Below are 17,223 nucleotides of genomic sequence, written 5' to 3'. Positions count from 1 at the left end.
AGAACTTCAAGTTTGGAACTTCAAGGTTATGATAGATGTAGGGCTTGGGGAATTTAAATATGATGAAATGGATGTTATGATTAAGTACATCAAAGAATTAAGTCAGTAACACTAGGGACGGCCTAATTATTAAGAGTTATTTAATGGATGTTAAAGATATATAACCAATGGAATTAACTAGCCACACTAATATATTATTAGTAGCTTTACTACCGATAATGACACCCTTGCAATCTCTAAGAACCAAGAAGAATCGTGACTTCACTTTCTTCATCTGGCTTGGACTTTGAATTCGGAATCCCTTCTCAAATCTCATGGCTTATTGTGTCAAGATGGTGGTTGACGATGGTTGAAGTTCAACAACGTCTAACAATTACTAAGCTTTAGATCTGGTTTAGGGAGACCGAGGAAATCACAAGGAGGGGGAGGTGGAGGTGGAAGAGTTGCTTGGATCTGGATCATTAGACAGCCCAATAGTAGGTTAGTGGACCACTGGGCACTGACTTGAAAACCCCCAAAACCCGTTTTCCCTCATTCGAGCATCACTAGATTTCATATTGTAAGTAGATAAATAGATAGATAGATAGATTGTTTTTCATGTCATTATTTCTTATTGTCATTTTTAAAGGTTGTAAGCTTGAAGCTTTCTGTATTGAAAAAATCACTGTGTTGTTTAAAAAAAAATACTCTTTAGGTTTTAAATATAATACTCATTTTACAGTGTAATAGGTCTTATATTTAGAATCAGAGAAGTAATTATTAAAAAGTCTCATCATAAATAAATGATAGGGGAAATTGCAAAAAAAGATGTTGAAATTGCAAAAACGCAGATAGAGACCCTTGACAACTTCACTTTGGGTTTTGACAACTTCATGACATATTATTATTGTCAAAACCCAAAGTGAAGCTGTCAAGGGTCCTTATCTGTATTTTTGCAATTCCAAGGTCTTTTTTTGCAATTTTCCCTAAATGATAAGTTCCAATATAAAACATGATAATAAGATTCACGCTCATTTTTTTTAAATACGGAGATTAATGCTCATTTATTATTGGAACATTTTAATAATTATATTACTTTTATTAGACTCACAATGTTTTTTCCCTTTTAGTATATCTAGATTTTTTTAAGAACAACAAATCACTTATCATGTTCCACACATCAACTGCCTTTTGTTTGGATACTCTTAGTGCCCGTTTGGTTCATTGAATGATATAGAATGTAATGGAATGTAATGTAATAATGATTACATGAGTTTATTTGGTACGTCATTAAATAAAGATGATGCATAGACACAAAAATGTTTGATTGGATTACAAAGAACATGGGAATAGGTAAAAATAATATACCAAAAGACAAAATTACCCTTATCTACAAGCTCATATATATATATAATTAAAATTGTCTATTTTTTCCTCCAAATGTATAATAACCATATCCATACATATAATGAAAAATAATAGACAAATTACCCCTATCCGTTCATATGTATAACATATCAAAATATAAATTTATATATATAATAGGAAAAACCATAAAATTGGCTCGTACCCATATATATATTAATTAAAGTATAAGGCAGGTTTGATAATTAAAATTTTATCTATATTTAATAGGTATAGGTCTATTGGTATTCAGTAAAAAAAAGCATACTCTTCACATGTACCAAATCTATTTAATATTAGTCTATTATCTCTACAAATTAGAAAAGAATATAACGCATGCAAAAATTGATGAAGAACGAATGCAAAAGAAATCCACAAGGATGAGTCAAGAAGTGATTACCTTTCCAGCGCAATGATGATCGTTGGCCGCAGTAAGGAAGACGGCAGCGGTGTGAACACAATGGGTAGCAATTGATAGGGTTTATGAGTGTTTCATTAAGGGCAATCTGGTCAATTTTAAAAATTATAAGGGTAATAAAATATTTTCTACTTCATTACAAGAAGTCTACATCCCCATTTATGAGTCTTAGCTATGTAATCCTCATGCATCCATTTAAGGTAATTAGGATTACAATATGTAATTCTTTTTACATTACAAAAACCCAACCAAACAATTGAATCAGCCCATTACATCAGGATTGCATGTAATGAACTTTCATGGAATTGAACCAAACAGGTTATTAACTTTTGCAACACAATCTTTCTTATATTTTCAATTAATTTTTTTTTTTAAAAAAATACTACTTTTTTCTTTAATATAAAAGCTAGTTGGAGATTTGACTTGGCTATAAATATAAGATCTCAATTTATTTGGTCCCTTAAATTTGTAATTCTTTCTCTTATTTTTTAAAGTACCATATTGATTGCACATGTTGCGAGATTTTATCCAAACATAATCATTATTAAAAAGAATGTTTTAGAAAAATGAACTCATTTTGATTACAAATAATTAAATTAATTAATTTTTTAAATTTATTTTAATTAGTTAAGTCGTTTTCATATTAAACACCGGAGAGAGTCGTATAGTATTACAAATTTCAGAGTAAAAATAAATTTGCAACTCTTAATAGCGATTAATAATAAAATAAAATAAATCGAAGCCCTGAACTATCCGTATTCGTAGTTGGGGGTTCAGTAGTTCTGACATCATCAAAGGATGACGAAAATAAAAGTCTTTGAAGCTGCGCAGGAGAACCACCGCATATACCTTGTTTGGCTGTACTCTTTTTCTTTGTTGATTCCGCATATTCATGAGTGAATATGCCATTTAAAATACCATAGGTCTTTGTTACGCAGGAGTATTTCTTTTTCTAGAAAAACATCATTATATTCAAAACGATTTTTTAAAATTTAGTTTTATTTAATTCTATATGAGATTAGTATATTACAAGCTGAATTAAACGTATCTGTCATATGATCTTTTGATTGAAATATTAGAATACTTGAATACTCCTTTTGATCCTATTTCTAAGTTTTAAATTTGGAAAGGGATGTGGTACATTTTATAAGTTTTAATTTGGATTTGTTTTAACATTTAATGTATTTTTTTAATATTCTCCTTAATTATTTCTCTCTTATCGTCTTTCATCTTTTTCTCATTTATTGTAAAAATACATTTGAAAATAAAAGTCTATTTTTAACTTATTTATTATTTTAAAATAGTCTATTTTTAACTTATTTATTATTTCAATATTATTTGAACTAATTTTTATTATCCATAAATTAATTATTTAAAACTTATAGTAAAGAGAAGAGGGAGTATAAAACTTTCATGATCTATTTCACAATGTAATTGATAAAGTTAGAAAAATGATATGCTGATAAAAAGGAAAAAAAAGAAAAGAAAAATGATCTAGGATGGATAGCAAACTAACCACTGTAATAAAGTAATAATATGACCTTAGATTTACTTAAAAAAAATAATTTTACCTTGACCTCCGTTTTTTAATTGGTTTTGAGGTAAACGAATTTTGCTAAAATTTCATGAGAGAATTGTAATGAAATCTCATAAAAGAAACAAATTTACAAAAAATCTCAACGACAACTAAGAAACTCATAATAACAAATTTTAGAATAAAAAATAATAAAACTACTTATTTCTTATAAGAATTTTCTTATGAATATATTCTTTTCATGAGAACTTATTGCAGTTCTTTCAAATTTTATCTATAGTTTTGGAGGCATTGTACTCATGTTTTGCTAGATGATGGTTAGTTTTCCTCTGTTTTTTTTTGACCAGCTAGTTTTCCTTTGTTCTTTTACTTGTTTATTTAAGGAGTTGTTATTTTTTACATACAAGAGGAATTTTAGGAGTTATTTTGATTGATGATTTAAGGTATATTGTTTTGTTTTATATTCTTGACTTTTGGGGTGTTCCGTTGGTCGTTTGTTACGCTTAACAACAGTATTTTCCTTTTAATGTCAACTTTTTTTTTCCCCCTCCCTCTGTGTATCATTTACTGTTTTTTTCCCCCTCCAATTAATGCATTGAAGTGTACAAGTCGTTGTGCCTTCAGATCACTTCCTTTTTTTTTTTTTTTATATGTAGCCTTTTTTTTTGGCCAACCTTATGTAGCTTATTTTACACTATTCATCATTAAACATTTATTTTAAAAAAGAACAGAAACAAATTAATTACGATTGCAAAAAAAAAAAAAAAAGGAAACTCGAACCTTAGGACCATGGGGTAATTGCTTTGATACGCAGGAGTTCCCGCAACGCATCCTCAGATATTTTTCAATTTACTTTCAGTTTTCCTTACCTTTTATCATTTTTTTTTAGTACAAGTCATAGTATCTTTAAGCTATTCTATCAAATCAGAAGCGTTACATTAAAGTCCTCAAATATTTCCTCTTTTACTTTAGAGAATCAGAACCCCTGCTCCCCGCCGGCTAGCTCCCTCTGTTTCACTACTCGCCCTCTCTGCTTCACCCACTGCCTTCTGCTTCGTGGTTGCTGCTCGATTCCGCCGTTGCTCGTCGTGGTTCTGGTTTTCGGTTCTATTATTCTGTTCTGGTTTTCGTTCTTCTTCAGGTTCGTTTCTGCCTTCTGTTCTCTGTTGAACGTCCTTTGGTTTGTTGTTTCTGGCTCGCCGCCTCCTTTTTTGCTTCTGATTTGCCGGCTGAGTAGCTTGAAGCTTGTAGTTTAAATAAATAATGAATAGAAGAGGTGAAAGTGGGATGTTTAATTTTGAGAAAGAGCAGGGGAATGGTATAAGGGATCAAAATAGATAACTAATTTGATAAGAGTTCAGAGAAAGCTTTTTAATTGATAGGCCCACCTTGTGCAATGCACTTTACAACTAACAAATTTCCACATTTCCTTTGCTTCTGGTTGGTTTTGTTACTTCGTCTCGTTCCGTAAAATAGAGGATGAGAAATGGCAAGTGGGTATCAAGGATACGTGACTAAACTAAGAATGATCTTCTATAATTTCACATGTGGGAACCTCCACTGTTTGATAAAGAGTGAGTTACATTTCATTATAATCATTAACACAGATTGTGATGTAATGTAAGTCATGCTACTTACAAACCGGTGTTTATTGCCTGTGAGGTATGGATATTTTATTTGGATATGATAGTTTTCATAGTTATTCATGAATCATAGCGGATTGAATTGAAGAAATTTAATTGACATATATATAACCATCAAAGCGAGTCACCTTGCAGCTGTAGCAGAGAAAAATAATATTCTCTTTAAGTAACATTAATTTGAGATTTAATATAATGAATCTCCTCACCTTCCCCCCTCTTTTGGGTGCATGTTACAGATAATAACAGTCTTATGGTCATGCCAATGCAAGGCGCCCAAAGTCCAAACAATGTATTCTTATTAATTATGCATAGCGTTCAAACTTGCACAAATTCATGGTTAAATGGTTTCTTAATAATGAGGAATCTTCTTATAAATGCAAATTATAAAAAAGAGGAAGGAAGAAAAAAATGAAAATGAGAAGTATGCTTAGCCTTAATATTTCAAATTAAATTCATTATTTTGATTTAAACCAATCGAAACCAACAAAAATTGAAGCAAACCTTTGAGCACGTTTATCCTCAACTCAAGGATTGTCATTCTCTCCAAGTTGGCATCATCATCACTTGCATCTTTCACAGGCATCATCCCCTGTTATCCACTGCTGTTGAGAGGGAGAGAATCAGAGACTTTGCTGGGATCAGATGTGTTGTCAATCTGTGGGAAGCTTTGTAGTTTGCATGAATTGAATAAGATGGTTTGATGTTGAAGTTTTAATGAATCAATTAATTGATCATTGGAAGCTTTGCATTTTGCTTTAATCAAATGGGCTTTGTATATGTTCTATTGGTTCTGCAGGTTTTGCTTGATTTGTTCTAATATGGTCTTGAATTGACTGTTATCATTGTTGCTTGTTGTGGTGGTTTTGAGCTGGATTGGTTGGTGCTATACATTTTAGTAAATTGCATGATACCTTGTTGCATTGTGATATAACCTGAAGTAAAGATTAATGGAAAATTTCTGGACCGTGATTAATCATCACAAGAAAGCTCCTCTGTTATGATAAGAATAGGAGTACAACAACAAAATAAGGCCACAAACCAGTCACAATTCCTGGCTTTCGAGCAGCTAGAGCACTCCTCTCCCACTCTCTAAGTACAAAATGATCCATATCATAACCTAGAGACTCCAACGCTTCCAATATCACAAAAAGTGCACAACAAAGTCCCCAAAATAACCCTAAAGTAAAAGCTAACAGCTAACAGCAACCCTATGGCCACTGAGAGTTTTATCCCTTTCTCCAAACTAGTAGTAACTTCTAAGTCAACCCTCTGCCCAACAAAAGGTGCCTTACCCATTTCAACCATTCCTCTAGATTTCGCTTTATACGTATGGTGTCAGCAAAGGTGAATTTATCACATTGCTACTGAATTATTACTGTGCATTGTTACGTTATTGGCACCTTGTTTTGTTGGCTTTGAAATGGTTCTGTTATGTTTTAGGTTCCCTAAGTCATGGTGTTCTGTGGTGTCTTGTATGATTCGAAATGCTAAGATGATGGTGATGAGCAGAGATGCTCAGGAAATTCTTGTTTAGGTAATCTGGATGCATAAAATTGGGACTACATACCAAGCCAAAGCTCCACGGCCTTGAAGAGCACAAGAAAAACCTAGCTCTTTCTTGATCATCTGTGATGGCTTCAGCCTCAGTTTTTCTCAAGCCTTTTGTTACTCAAGTGGCTATTGATCTCCAAGCTAAGGTAACAATGACCATTCTTTCAAACACTTTATGCACCTTGTACGGTTATTGTTGGTATTCACTGAGTTGTTGGCATCTTCACCAAAATAATGCATTCTTGTTGTAGTTACTGGAAGTATAACTATGGTGACAATAATTCATATGCTGGGAGAGTCTGACTCTTGTATCTAACTTTTATGAAGACAAACAAGACCTTGATAAAATTAAGATTCCAATTCGTAGTTTGTATGCATAACATTTTCATTTCTCATTCTGTTTCAGAGCACAACTGCTGGAAATATGTGGGAGAGCTTGGGATTTTACGAGTCAGCAAATTTGAAGTCAAACCGACTGATTTGTGCAAAGGGGTTCAGACTGAGTTGTTCACTTGATAGAGAAATGGCTGTGGGCGCATCGGCTTTGGTGGACAGTATTGCGGAGTGCTCAAGTAGTTTTGCTATGTTTCTTGTGTTGATACTGTGTGTATATATTTTGTTTTATACGTAAATAGTTTCAACTTTTTTTTTTGGCAGAAGAACAGTCCTGTGAGCCTGGTCTTTCTACAGTTTTAATGAATTTTGATAATGAGTTTGATCCTTATGAAGCGGTCAGTACACCAATTTACCAAACTGCTACTTTTAAGCAGGTGAAAACTTGATCTGTACATGCTGAGCTCTTTAGTTATTTTGTATTTAGTATCTTTATTCCATGATACTCTTTTCATATGGCACTTGTCTTCTATACTTCTTCATGCAGCCTTCTGCAACAGAAAATGGCCCCTACGATTATACTAGAAGTGGAAATCCTACCCGAGATGCTTTAGAAAGGTTTGACCTGATTTGTTGTCTTGATTTTGTCTTTATCTGTTTCTTTGTTCCATCTCTTCTACTTCGTATATTTTGTATCCTCAGGTTACTGGCAAAGCTTGACAAAGCAGATAGAGCCTTTTGCTTCAGTAGTGGAATGGCTGCTTTGAGTGCCGTTTGTCAACTTTTTAAATCTGGTGCATTTCCTCATCTTAGTCTGTTTTGTTTTTGTATCTCAGCTTGTAAAATATGCAAGCGTGAAAGTATATCTGTTTAAAGTAATTTGTAATAAAATTGGTTAAATGAATTGTCTTTTTTGGCGCTGTCTATATGTACAAATATGTCTCACAAGATAAGCCATTCGGTGCTCCACATAGGAGAGTATGAGAAAAGAGAGAATGTGAGGAAAAAATATTCAGTGTGTTTTTGACTTAGTGGAGCCTCTTATTTATAATGCAATCCTAATACAACATAATAATGGCTAATAAAGACAGAAAAATTACAAAATAAAATCTCCCCGATTATGTACGGTCATTCCTAATCAAATGTAATCAATCGTAATCAACACTCAATCAAGAATTCTCATCATGGTCAGCAATAAACTTCAGCATTTTTTAGGCTGAAAAGTAAATTTGGAAGCTTGTAGATATATTCAATTCAAATATTATGTGCAATAAATAAGTACATGACAGTACAAGAAATCAAAGTCATTTTTTTAATAAAAATTCAAGCTTTTAAATTATTAAGCCTTCTTTAAATATTGATATCAAATGATTTTTTTACATTTTGTCTTCATTTTTTTCTTATACCATGCTAGAGATGACATTTACATTATTTAAGCATCTATTGTGGTCTGAGATTATAGTGTTATGTGGTTGTGAATATATAATTTTTTATTGAACTTTACATATGTTGGAATACATCTAATTTTATTTTCATTATATGGATATGGCGGAGACAACTTGTGCATATATTCTCATAGTTTTCATGGGAGATTATGTATTCTGGACTGGTTGCTTTTATTGTCATTTACTTGTATAATGTCATGTAGGTGATGAAATTGTTGCTGGAGATGACATCTATGGAGGTTCAGATAGACTACTGTCCCGTGTAATTCCAAAGTCCGGAGTTGTGGTGAAGTAAGTGTGATTTTCATCTTTTCATATGTTTTTTCCTGTGGAGTATTGAATTATGAAGCAAATTATTGTTGGATTGCTTATTTGATTCCAAGAACTATGGCCTCCATTGATAATGAGGTTGTAATGCTTGCATGCACAGACGAGTAAATACAAGTGATCTAGAGGAGGTAGCCTCTGTTATTGGACCTTGGACTAAGTTAGTGTGGCTGGAGAGTCCTACCAATCCTCGGTTACAAATATCTGATATTCGAGTAAGCTGCTTTCTTTCATAAGTTGGAAGCGTATTGTTTTTGTTGTTGTCTTCTTTTGAGCCGTTATAAGGCCTAAGCATCTTACATTAAACTTTAGTTATTTGCTAAGGCACTGTCTTTGTTGCAAATACAGAAAGTTGAAGCATGAGTGATTGCTTTTGTCACAATATATAGTTGAGGTCTAGATTACTATTTTTTGTGTAAACTATGTTGTTTTATTATTATTGCTGCTGCTGCTGCAGTTATTTTAGTTTTTTTGGTAATGTGATTGGTCTCAATTTTTCTGGCTAGAGAAGTTTATTGGATTTTGCTGTTTGTTACTCACCTTTGATGTGATTATTCTCGATTTGCAAAATAAACTCAAATATTATAAAGAAAAGCACATTATTATTTTGGTATATATTGTATTTGAACTTGAATATTTTAAGTTTCACAATATTGCGTTTCAGCATAGATTGTATTTCAAGTCTTGGTAGACAGTTACAAGTGTGGAAAATGAAGGTAAAACAGCCACGTTCACAGAGACCACTCCTTGCACTTTGAGCGGCTAGACTTTCCAACACTGTTATACCTCCTATCCCTTTCATTGGACCCACCATCCTGTATTTTACCCAATTCATTCTTCTCTCTAACTGCCTGGACAGTACAGGGTTAGTAGTTGCCTCTTGCCCTTTCTAATATCATTGAGCCCTCGGGACTTATCCCTCCTTTTGCCGTTCAACTGTTCTTACTGGCATAATTTATTAAATCAGTAGTTTTTGTTGTCTCTTCTTGCATAAGTGAAGAACAAAAGGCCTATGCTTATAAAATTCTTATCTACTTCTTGCATGGAGCTCACCTCAAACAACATGTATGATATGTAGTATGGAATTCTTTTGGGTGGTTTAATTCAACTTAAAAAATTTCCTTCATTTTGCTGATTCATGTCCAGAAAATAGCAGAGATGGCTCATGCACATGGTGCTCTTGTATTGGTGGACAATAGTATAATGTCTCCTGTATTATGCCAACCCTTGGAACTTGGGGCAGGTATTCATATAACCATTGCAATATAATGAAGTATAATGAGATTTAACAACTTGCATGCTTGTTAAAATGAACTAGCCACTGGGAGTACTTAAAATGTCACATTTGGTCTCATGATACTTTTAATTCTTTTAACTTGTTGTGTGAATTGAAGCAATATTTGGGGGCAATATATTTATATATAGATATGTTTTAAAAACTCAGCTATGCTAAGAATTTGTTTAAAACACCCTATGTATGTTACATTTAACAACAAAAAAGGAAAAAGAAATTTCAATTAAGTGACAGCTACAATTTTTTCCCTTCTCCAGATATTGTTATGCATTCAGCTACCAAATTTATTGGTGGACATAGTTATCTCATGGCTGGTGTCATTGCTGTGAAAGGCGAAAGGTTGGGTCTCTTATTCTTGTGTTTGACACATTTATGATTTTGAAGATATTGATTTATTTGTGCGCCACTTTTGTCAATCTGTTAGTTATGTACAGGAATTTGTGAACTAAATTTCAATTCAATGGCAAATTTTGCTGATGATTGGTGTTCTTGTGATTCTTATAATTAAGAATGAAATACTCTTGTTGCTCTTTCCTGCGTTATTCCTTGTTTTCAAATGGCCTGGTCTAAGTCACTCTTCACACGATAAGTTTGTTATTATGTTGTGAGCTATTCTCTATTTTATTTTTTATTTCATTTTCATTTTCCATCTGTTTCATAATTTTTTATTCAATTAATCATGTGGATCAGCACTGAGTTTCCTCGACTTCTTTTTTTTTTTTTTTTTTTTGGGCCTTTGATTGTCATCTTGTAAAGTTTGGCAAAAGAGATGTATTTTTTACAAAATGCAGTGGGTTCGGGCTTAGCTCCATTCGAATGTTGGCTCTGTTTGCAAGGAATGAAAACAATGGAGCTGCGAGTTGAGAAGCAACAGGTGCCTTATGAGACATTAAGTTACTGGTCGATACTTTCTAGTCTAAGGAATGTTTGAATGTATTATTGGATTATCTGAATATACTACAACTGTTTTCCTTCTAATTTATTCACTTTGAGTACAATCTATTTGATAAATTGATTAGTTTACCTGGCCACATTTTCCCTGATGATAAGCAATTCCATATATTGAGGATAAGATGCCTACACAGTATAATACACAAGGAAAATTTTTTTGGGTACATGTAGTTTGAGAGGATGATCATGACATATCTGGATGCAGCATTGCGTTTACATGAAAACCTGCGCATCACATAGGGCTTGAAGTTGTACCTGAAGTCTCAATCTTGATATGAAGCTTGTACCTCCGATTTTGATATTCATGCCAATGAAAAGAGATTTTGATACTCATTCTCTCGTATTCTGCTTCTGGTTCGATGAGGCTTGAATAACATTCTCCAACCTTGCTGCACCCCTTGTATTTCTTCATATTGCCTGAAGTTGATTCCATGTGGATGCTCCAAATGTGCTCTTGCTGCTTTATTCTTAGCTTCTGTCTCCTCATTCCTTCAGGTTGCATAAAAGAAAGTTGCACACTTCCTTATGGCTTGTATGATTGGTTCCCTTTATTGGTATGACTTTCCTGCAAAACAGCTTTGGTCTCCAAAAAAAAAAAAAAAAAGGTTGTATCTAATATGAAAGAAGGTAGAAACAAATTACAATCGATATCCTTCTTGTGTATCCTATGTCTGCAAATCCAGACCTGCAACCACTCTTTAATGCCCCGCTGTAAGTTAGCATCTGATCTAAGTCCCAGGCTTGAGACAAACCAAACAGACCTTATAAAAGGACAATGCAAAAAATTATGTTTTAAAAGATTCACTGTCTTCACCACAAAAGCTACGTACCTCCTTCACATTAAGGTGATGCTGATGCAGAATTTGTGTTGTGGATAGTATCCCTCGCATGATTTTCCAGACCAGTTTTTTGATTCTAGGTGGAAGCTTCAACTTCCATAATATGTTCCAACATGCCACATGTTTATCAGGCTGGGTGTGACATTGAGACAAGTGATTGAATCCATCTTTTATTATGTATACTCCTAGTCCATCTTTTATTTTAATTATTACATCCCTGCTGGATTATTATATGCTTTGTGGTTTTCATAAACTTATGAATTTCGAATGATGTCTTGAATCTTTTGCTTTTCAAAATCAGATTGTGTCTTTAGCTAAGCTTCCACTGTAAATTTCAGTGCTAAGATAGCTCCTATATGGTATCATTGTTTATTTTTATAAACGAAGTAATAGTTAGAGCCAATATGCTTTGCAGAAGAGTGCACAAAAGATTGCTGAGTTTCTTGCCTCCCATCCCCGAGTAAAGAAAGTAAACTATGCTGGTCTTCCTGGTCATCCTGGACGTGACCTGCACTACTCTCAGGTATGGTTTACGTGTTGAAACTCATTTTTGTTCTTTTTTTGGGGCGCTGATAGCCTGAAATGATTTTATACGTTCACTGGGATCCTGTTTTGCAGGCTAAGGGGGCAGGATCAGTGCTGAGCTTTTTGACAGGCTCACTGGCTCTCTCGAAGCATGTTGTTGAAACTACCAAATACTTTAGCATAACTGTCAGCTTCGGTAAATATTTTTCTCCATGTACTCTAACAAAGGAGTTTTGAATTGCTAATAAAAGAATAGGCTTAAATGTATTGTTGGTCTCTCTAATTTTTTTTTTTTAAAGCAATTTAGTCCATATAGTTCAAATTTATGTGATCCTGCCTCCGATTATATGAATAAGAAGAGTAATTAAGGACAATTTTTTAATTTCTTAATTCCAGATTTTCTTAACAAAGGTTATCTCTCGCCCTTCCAATTTTTTAGGTACAATGCTCTAATTGAGATTAAAGGGACTGAATTGCACTCATGACTAATGTAGATGCACAATATCGTGTTAGTGAGCTGAACAAAGGACCAAAATTAAGCCTACAAGTATATAACTGTCTTGTGATGGTATCTTTCAGTCTGTCATGACGATGTAGCTTTACGAAGCTCGATGATATGATCATTTATGTTAAGTGGCGATATTTATGGCTTTATGGGCCATTCCGTCTTCTGTTACTCAACGGTGCTCAATTTTAAAACCTTAGTTTATTGCTTCCCGAGACTTAAACAAAGGAAAAGAAGGCAAAAAATAATGAGTCTTTTTTTTATAAAAAAAAAAAAAAATTTGACCAAAAAATAATGATATTTAGATAATGAGGGGGGAAAATGTGATTAAAAAACCATTAACGACATAAGATTCTAGTAAGGGATGAGTTATAGACGAACTGTTCTTAAATTTTCATGTTTCATTTATCTGCTGTCAAGCACAATCTTCTTGTTTTCATTTGTCTAATAAAGAAGTATGCTCTGGAAATATGCATTGTCATGTAAATTGTTCGTTTACTTGAATTCATCATTTACATGTTGCTAACGGCAACTTCAGCAGTTAGCATGTTAGCATTTTGTATGGTTTACTTGTTGACTCTTATAGAATAGCAATAAATGAAAAACAACCATAACAGAATGGCTAGTTATAGGAATGTGAGACAGTTAGAAGTCTTGTGGCCTTATAAATAAATCCTAAGTACCCCGTTTGTAAGGTAGATTATGAATCATATGGATTAGCATGTTGCTTAGTTCTCTCGTCTCTTCTATTCCTCTCATCTCATCTCTCCTCTATTTCTGTTTCTCTCTCTCAGATCCTCCCTTCCCTATTTCTGTTTCCCTTTCTTTCTTTCTCCCTTCCTCTTTGTTATTCCAATATCATAACATTGACCATGTGATTTTACTATTCATTGAGTGATCATTGCTGACCTAGTATAGGTTTCAATGGTAACCTTGATAATTTATGAGTAGTTGACAGGCATATGTCTGAGCTGTGAATTTTTTCCTGCAAAATGCTGACCTGTGATATTTGTTGTTAGGGAGTGTGAAATCCCTCATAAGCATGCCTTGCTTTATGTCCCATGCTAGCATACCTGCGGCAGTTCGAGAGGCCAGAGGTTTAACTGAAGATCTTGTGCGTATTTCTGTGGGGATTGAGAATGTTGATGATCTTATTGCTGATCTTGACAAGGCACTCGCATCTGGGCCTCTCTAATTTCATCCGTGTCAACATCCTCAAGCATTGATGAGTCTGAAACTCTTCAAATAAAATTTTTGCGGTACAAATTGATTTGTACTTCTAAAATCTATTGGGTCTAAAACGCCAAATTTAATCAAATGACTCACTATTGCAGTAAACCATCCAGTTAGTGGAGAGAAATTGTCTGCAACATTGGTGGTTTGTTTGCTTCTAATATGTAGTATCATTTGGATTTTGATTTAAGAGGATGATTAAGTTGTTCTATTATCTTTCCATCCTTTTTTTTCTGTTATATATTTGCGTTAGGCTCTAAACGCTTAAATTTTACATATTCCTTTACATTTGGTATAAATTGCAAGGAATTTTTATTCTTGCTTAAATGCTTATAGGTTCTGTGACGATGATTATATTATGACGATGTACATACTACTTCCGGCCCTCAACATAAGGTTTCAAACTACAAATCAAATCTTATATTAATGACTGGAGGTAATATCACTAAATAGTAGGAGCTCCAACGATGTTGTCCTGTAGGCGGATTGGATTATTGTCTTGTTAATTTTCAGTTGTGCCATAATTATTCTTGAAATCCTAAACTGGAAAAACGTATAACCTATGACTATGGATTAATGAAATGCATAATGCACGATCTTGCTATATCAGTGGCCGAGTCGGAGTACTTCTTAGTTAACTTTGATGCTACAAGTATGTCTGAAAGCCCAGTGGATGCGTTATTCTGGGATGGTCACGGCCTTAAAAGAAGACGGTAAAAAAAATAAAAAATAGTTTTGACAAAAAAATTTCATTAATGAAAGATGCAAATCTATTGAAAAATGAAAAACACATATGCCAGATGAAATGGTTGTTGCCTGCTCTAATAATCATTTGTTTAAGTGAATAATTAAATAAAATGGATACATCCCTCTCTTTTTTCCCCCCCTGCCTTGAGCGAGTCATAGTATTTCTCAATTGAAAGATTCCCTATAAAACTTTGCAATGTCATTAACCATTATAATCTTTGGGATGTTTCAAAAGGTAAACAAAATAAAAATGTTTATTCCATCTTTGTTGTGCATCGGCCTCATCATGTTTACTCCTTTAGGGCGACTGTATACGCAGAGCAAGCTTGTCTTTGGCACACCTTAGCAAACTGGAAACAGCATGGAACAGATGTGCTCATCCAGTAAGACAATTTTTATGTGAACTGAATAAGCATCTAGGACTAATCCTGATTTAACATGCACCTCACTTGGCCCTGTTCCCCCATAACATTGGCAAGATTATACAAGTAGATCTGGATCATACAAGCCAGCGAAGTTTGTCTTGCCACACTGAACTCACCCTGGGATCTGCAACCCAAACCCATGATGAAACTCAGTTTGCTGCTACAGAAGACCTAAATCATCCTTTCCCCCCTTCACTCACAAGACCCCTATGAGCTGGACTCCTAAATAAATGTCAGAAATGGATTTAGAGTCCTAGGGCCTTCCTCCTTATCTCCCGGATCCTAACCTGCTGCGACAGAAACCCATCGAATTTAAGAGACAAATGGACAAATGTGATTAAAACTGAGAAAAAGAAAAATTAAAAACACAACAGAAAGAAGAAAAGAAGTGCTCCAACATATCCTATGATCAGGAACCTATATGCAAATCAGACCGGTAATAGTCAGCAGCCAACACTCTAAACTGCCGATACTTCGGATTCTACTCAATCGCCTTTACAGAATGTAGGCTTGTCCTAGTGTGTCATGTGCCTCTGACTTTTGTAAAAGTATGGTTGTCTTACTTTGGTTTTATGTCATGTACTTTTGCTTTATGTCAGTCAGCTTTAGCTTTTGTAAAAAGATGTGTATTATTGTAGTATGAGATATAATTATTTGTGTAGTTTCTCAAAACCTGAAGTGATGAAGTCCATAAAATCAGGCCTCTGTTTCCTTCCTCCTGAAAGTTTGACACTGTAATATGCTCCTTTGTCTTCAAGAGATTAAAACAAAAACCTTAAAAGAAAAACCTACTCGTACAAGTTAATACAGCTAAATCGGCAAAAAAAAAAAAAAAAAAAACAAGAAGAAAAGAAGATAATAGTTTTCAAGCATAAAAGAATATTCAGTGGCAAACTATAACCTATACCTATTACAGTTTATAAACCAGATACAAAACCATACCAAGCATTACATCTTGTTAAGATCCTCAACCAATTCCACGTTGATCAAAACTTCCATCCTCTAATCCTTCTTCCACCCTTGAGCCTTTTTTCCTTTTAGCAGAAACAGTTGCAGCTAGAACTGAAATAATAGATTGTAGTTCCCACCGACCCCTCCACTTAGCATTTTCAGTTGGATTTCCTTTTGCAACACCAAAACACCTCTGCACAATCTGTTTCAATTACAGCTTTCGTGATTCAGTTCTTTAAGGGGAAGAATAGAGAGGATGGTTCCATTAACATGCATTTTCAAAATAAAAAGGGATGTCTTTATAATCTAGGTAAAATAAAGGAGTAATTAGTATATTTTACTATACTTTGGAGTTTGATTTTTCTTGTTAGATTCCGAATTTTAGGCCTAGAAGTACTAGAATTAGCCTGAAATGGGTAGACTACTAGACTCCTTTTTGGCAGAGGTCCTAGAGATTCTCTAGAATGACAGAGGGATTCCCAGGGACTAAATTGCAAAGGGAAAAAGTTTCCGGGACTAAGAGAAAGTTAAAGACTCTAGTGAAGTCTCGAGGCCCAGAAATAAAAAATAGAGGTAAATGTAGGCCAATAGTTATGTTGGAAGTCTCAATGAGATGAATTTTGAGATTAAGCCAAACCAAGGGTAAAATCGTAATTTTATAAAGTTTTGGGCTAGTTAGGGCAAAAATAGAAATTATGCCCGAAAATTCTAGAAAAATCCTAGAAAATGGCAAATGGCTAGGGCTGCACATGGGTAAGGTTGGGCAGGGTAAGACCCTTGCCCGATGACCAGCTCGAAGGATGAACGGGCTGAAAAATGCAGCCCGTTGCCCGGCCCTACCCATGAAAAGCCCTATTAAGTTTGGGTTGGGCAAATACGTGTTGGGCAGGGCGGGCTTCTATACCCAACAAATCAATATACTATATTAATTAACTAATTATTTATCTTCCTCTAAATAATCTAATGTAACTTTATATTAAAATGGCAACTTAGCCTTAATTTTGTTATTACTAATTAATATACTATGAAACTATTTTTTGTAGTAGCTAGGAGGAGTGGACTATGAAAAAAAATTGTTGTTTGTATATTTTATTAAACTTAATTATTTTTCTAGTTTCT

The 17,223-nt window shown here is 34.0% G+C and overlaps 1 protein-coding gene across 4 annotated transcripts; it reads left to right on the top strand.

Moving 5' to 3' along the window:
* Positions 1-4,267: 4,267 nt before the first annotated feature.
* On the top strand, positions 4,268-14,308 carry LOC114723561 (cystathionine beta-lyase, chloroplastic). Of its 4 annotated transcripts, none has more exons than XM_028910008.1 (15): positions 4,268-4,476; positions 5,558-5,673; positions 6,488-6,675; positions 6,936-7,101; positions 7,187-7,299; positions 7,410-7,480; positions 7,565-7,656; positions 8,511-8,598; positions 8,738-8,849; positions 9,781-9,877; positions 10,186-10,267; positions 10,685-10,802; positions 12,134-12,241; positions 12,337-12,439; positions 13,768-14,308. In XM_028910008.1, the coding sequence occupies exons 3-15, from the start codon at positions 6,610-6,612 to the stop codon at positions 13,941-13,943; spliced, it is 1,392 nt and encodes a 463-aa protein (XP_028765841.1). In that variant the 5' UTR covers positions 4,268-4,476; positions 5,558-5,673; positions 6,488-6,609; the 3' UTR covers positions 13,944-14,308. The 4 variants fall into 4 exon arrangements, with proteins under 4 accessions (XP_028765841.1, XP_028765621.1, XP_028765772.1 ...); XM_028909788.1 differs by having other exon boundaries at positions 6,419-6,675; XM_028909939.1 differs by lacking the exon at positions 5,558-5,673.
* Positions 14,309-17,223: the final 2,915 nt, after the last annotated feature.

The sequence above is a fragment of the Neltuma alba genome, unplaced genomic scaffold (assembly GCF_004799145.2).
Source record: "Neltuma alba isolate B1F8T4 unplaced genomic scaffold, ASM479914v2 tig00000327_pilon, whole genome shotgun sequence".
NCBI classification, from domain to species: domain Eukaryota; kingdom Viridiplantae; phylum Streptophyta; class Magnoliopsida; order Fabales; family Fabaceae; genus Neltuma; species Neltuma alba.
This window is presented reverse-complemented; position numbering and strand designations above follow the sequence as displayed.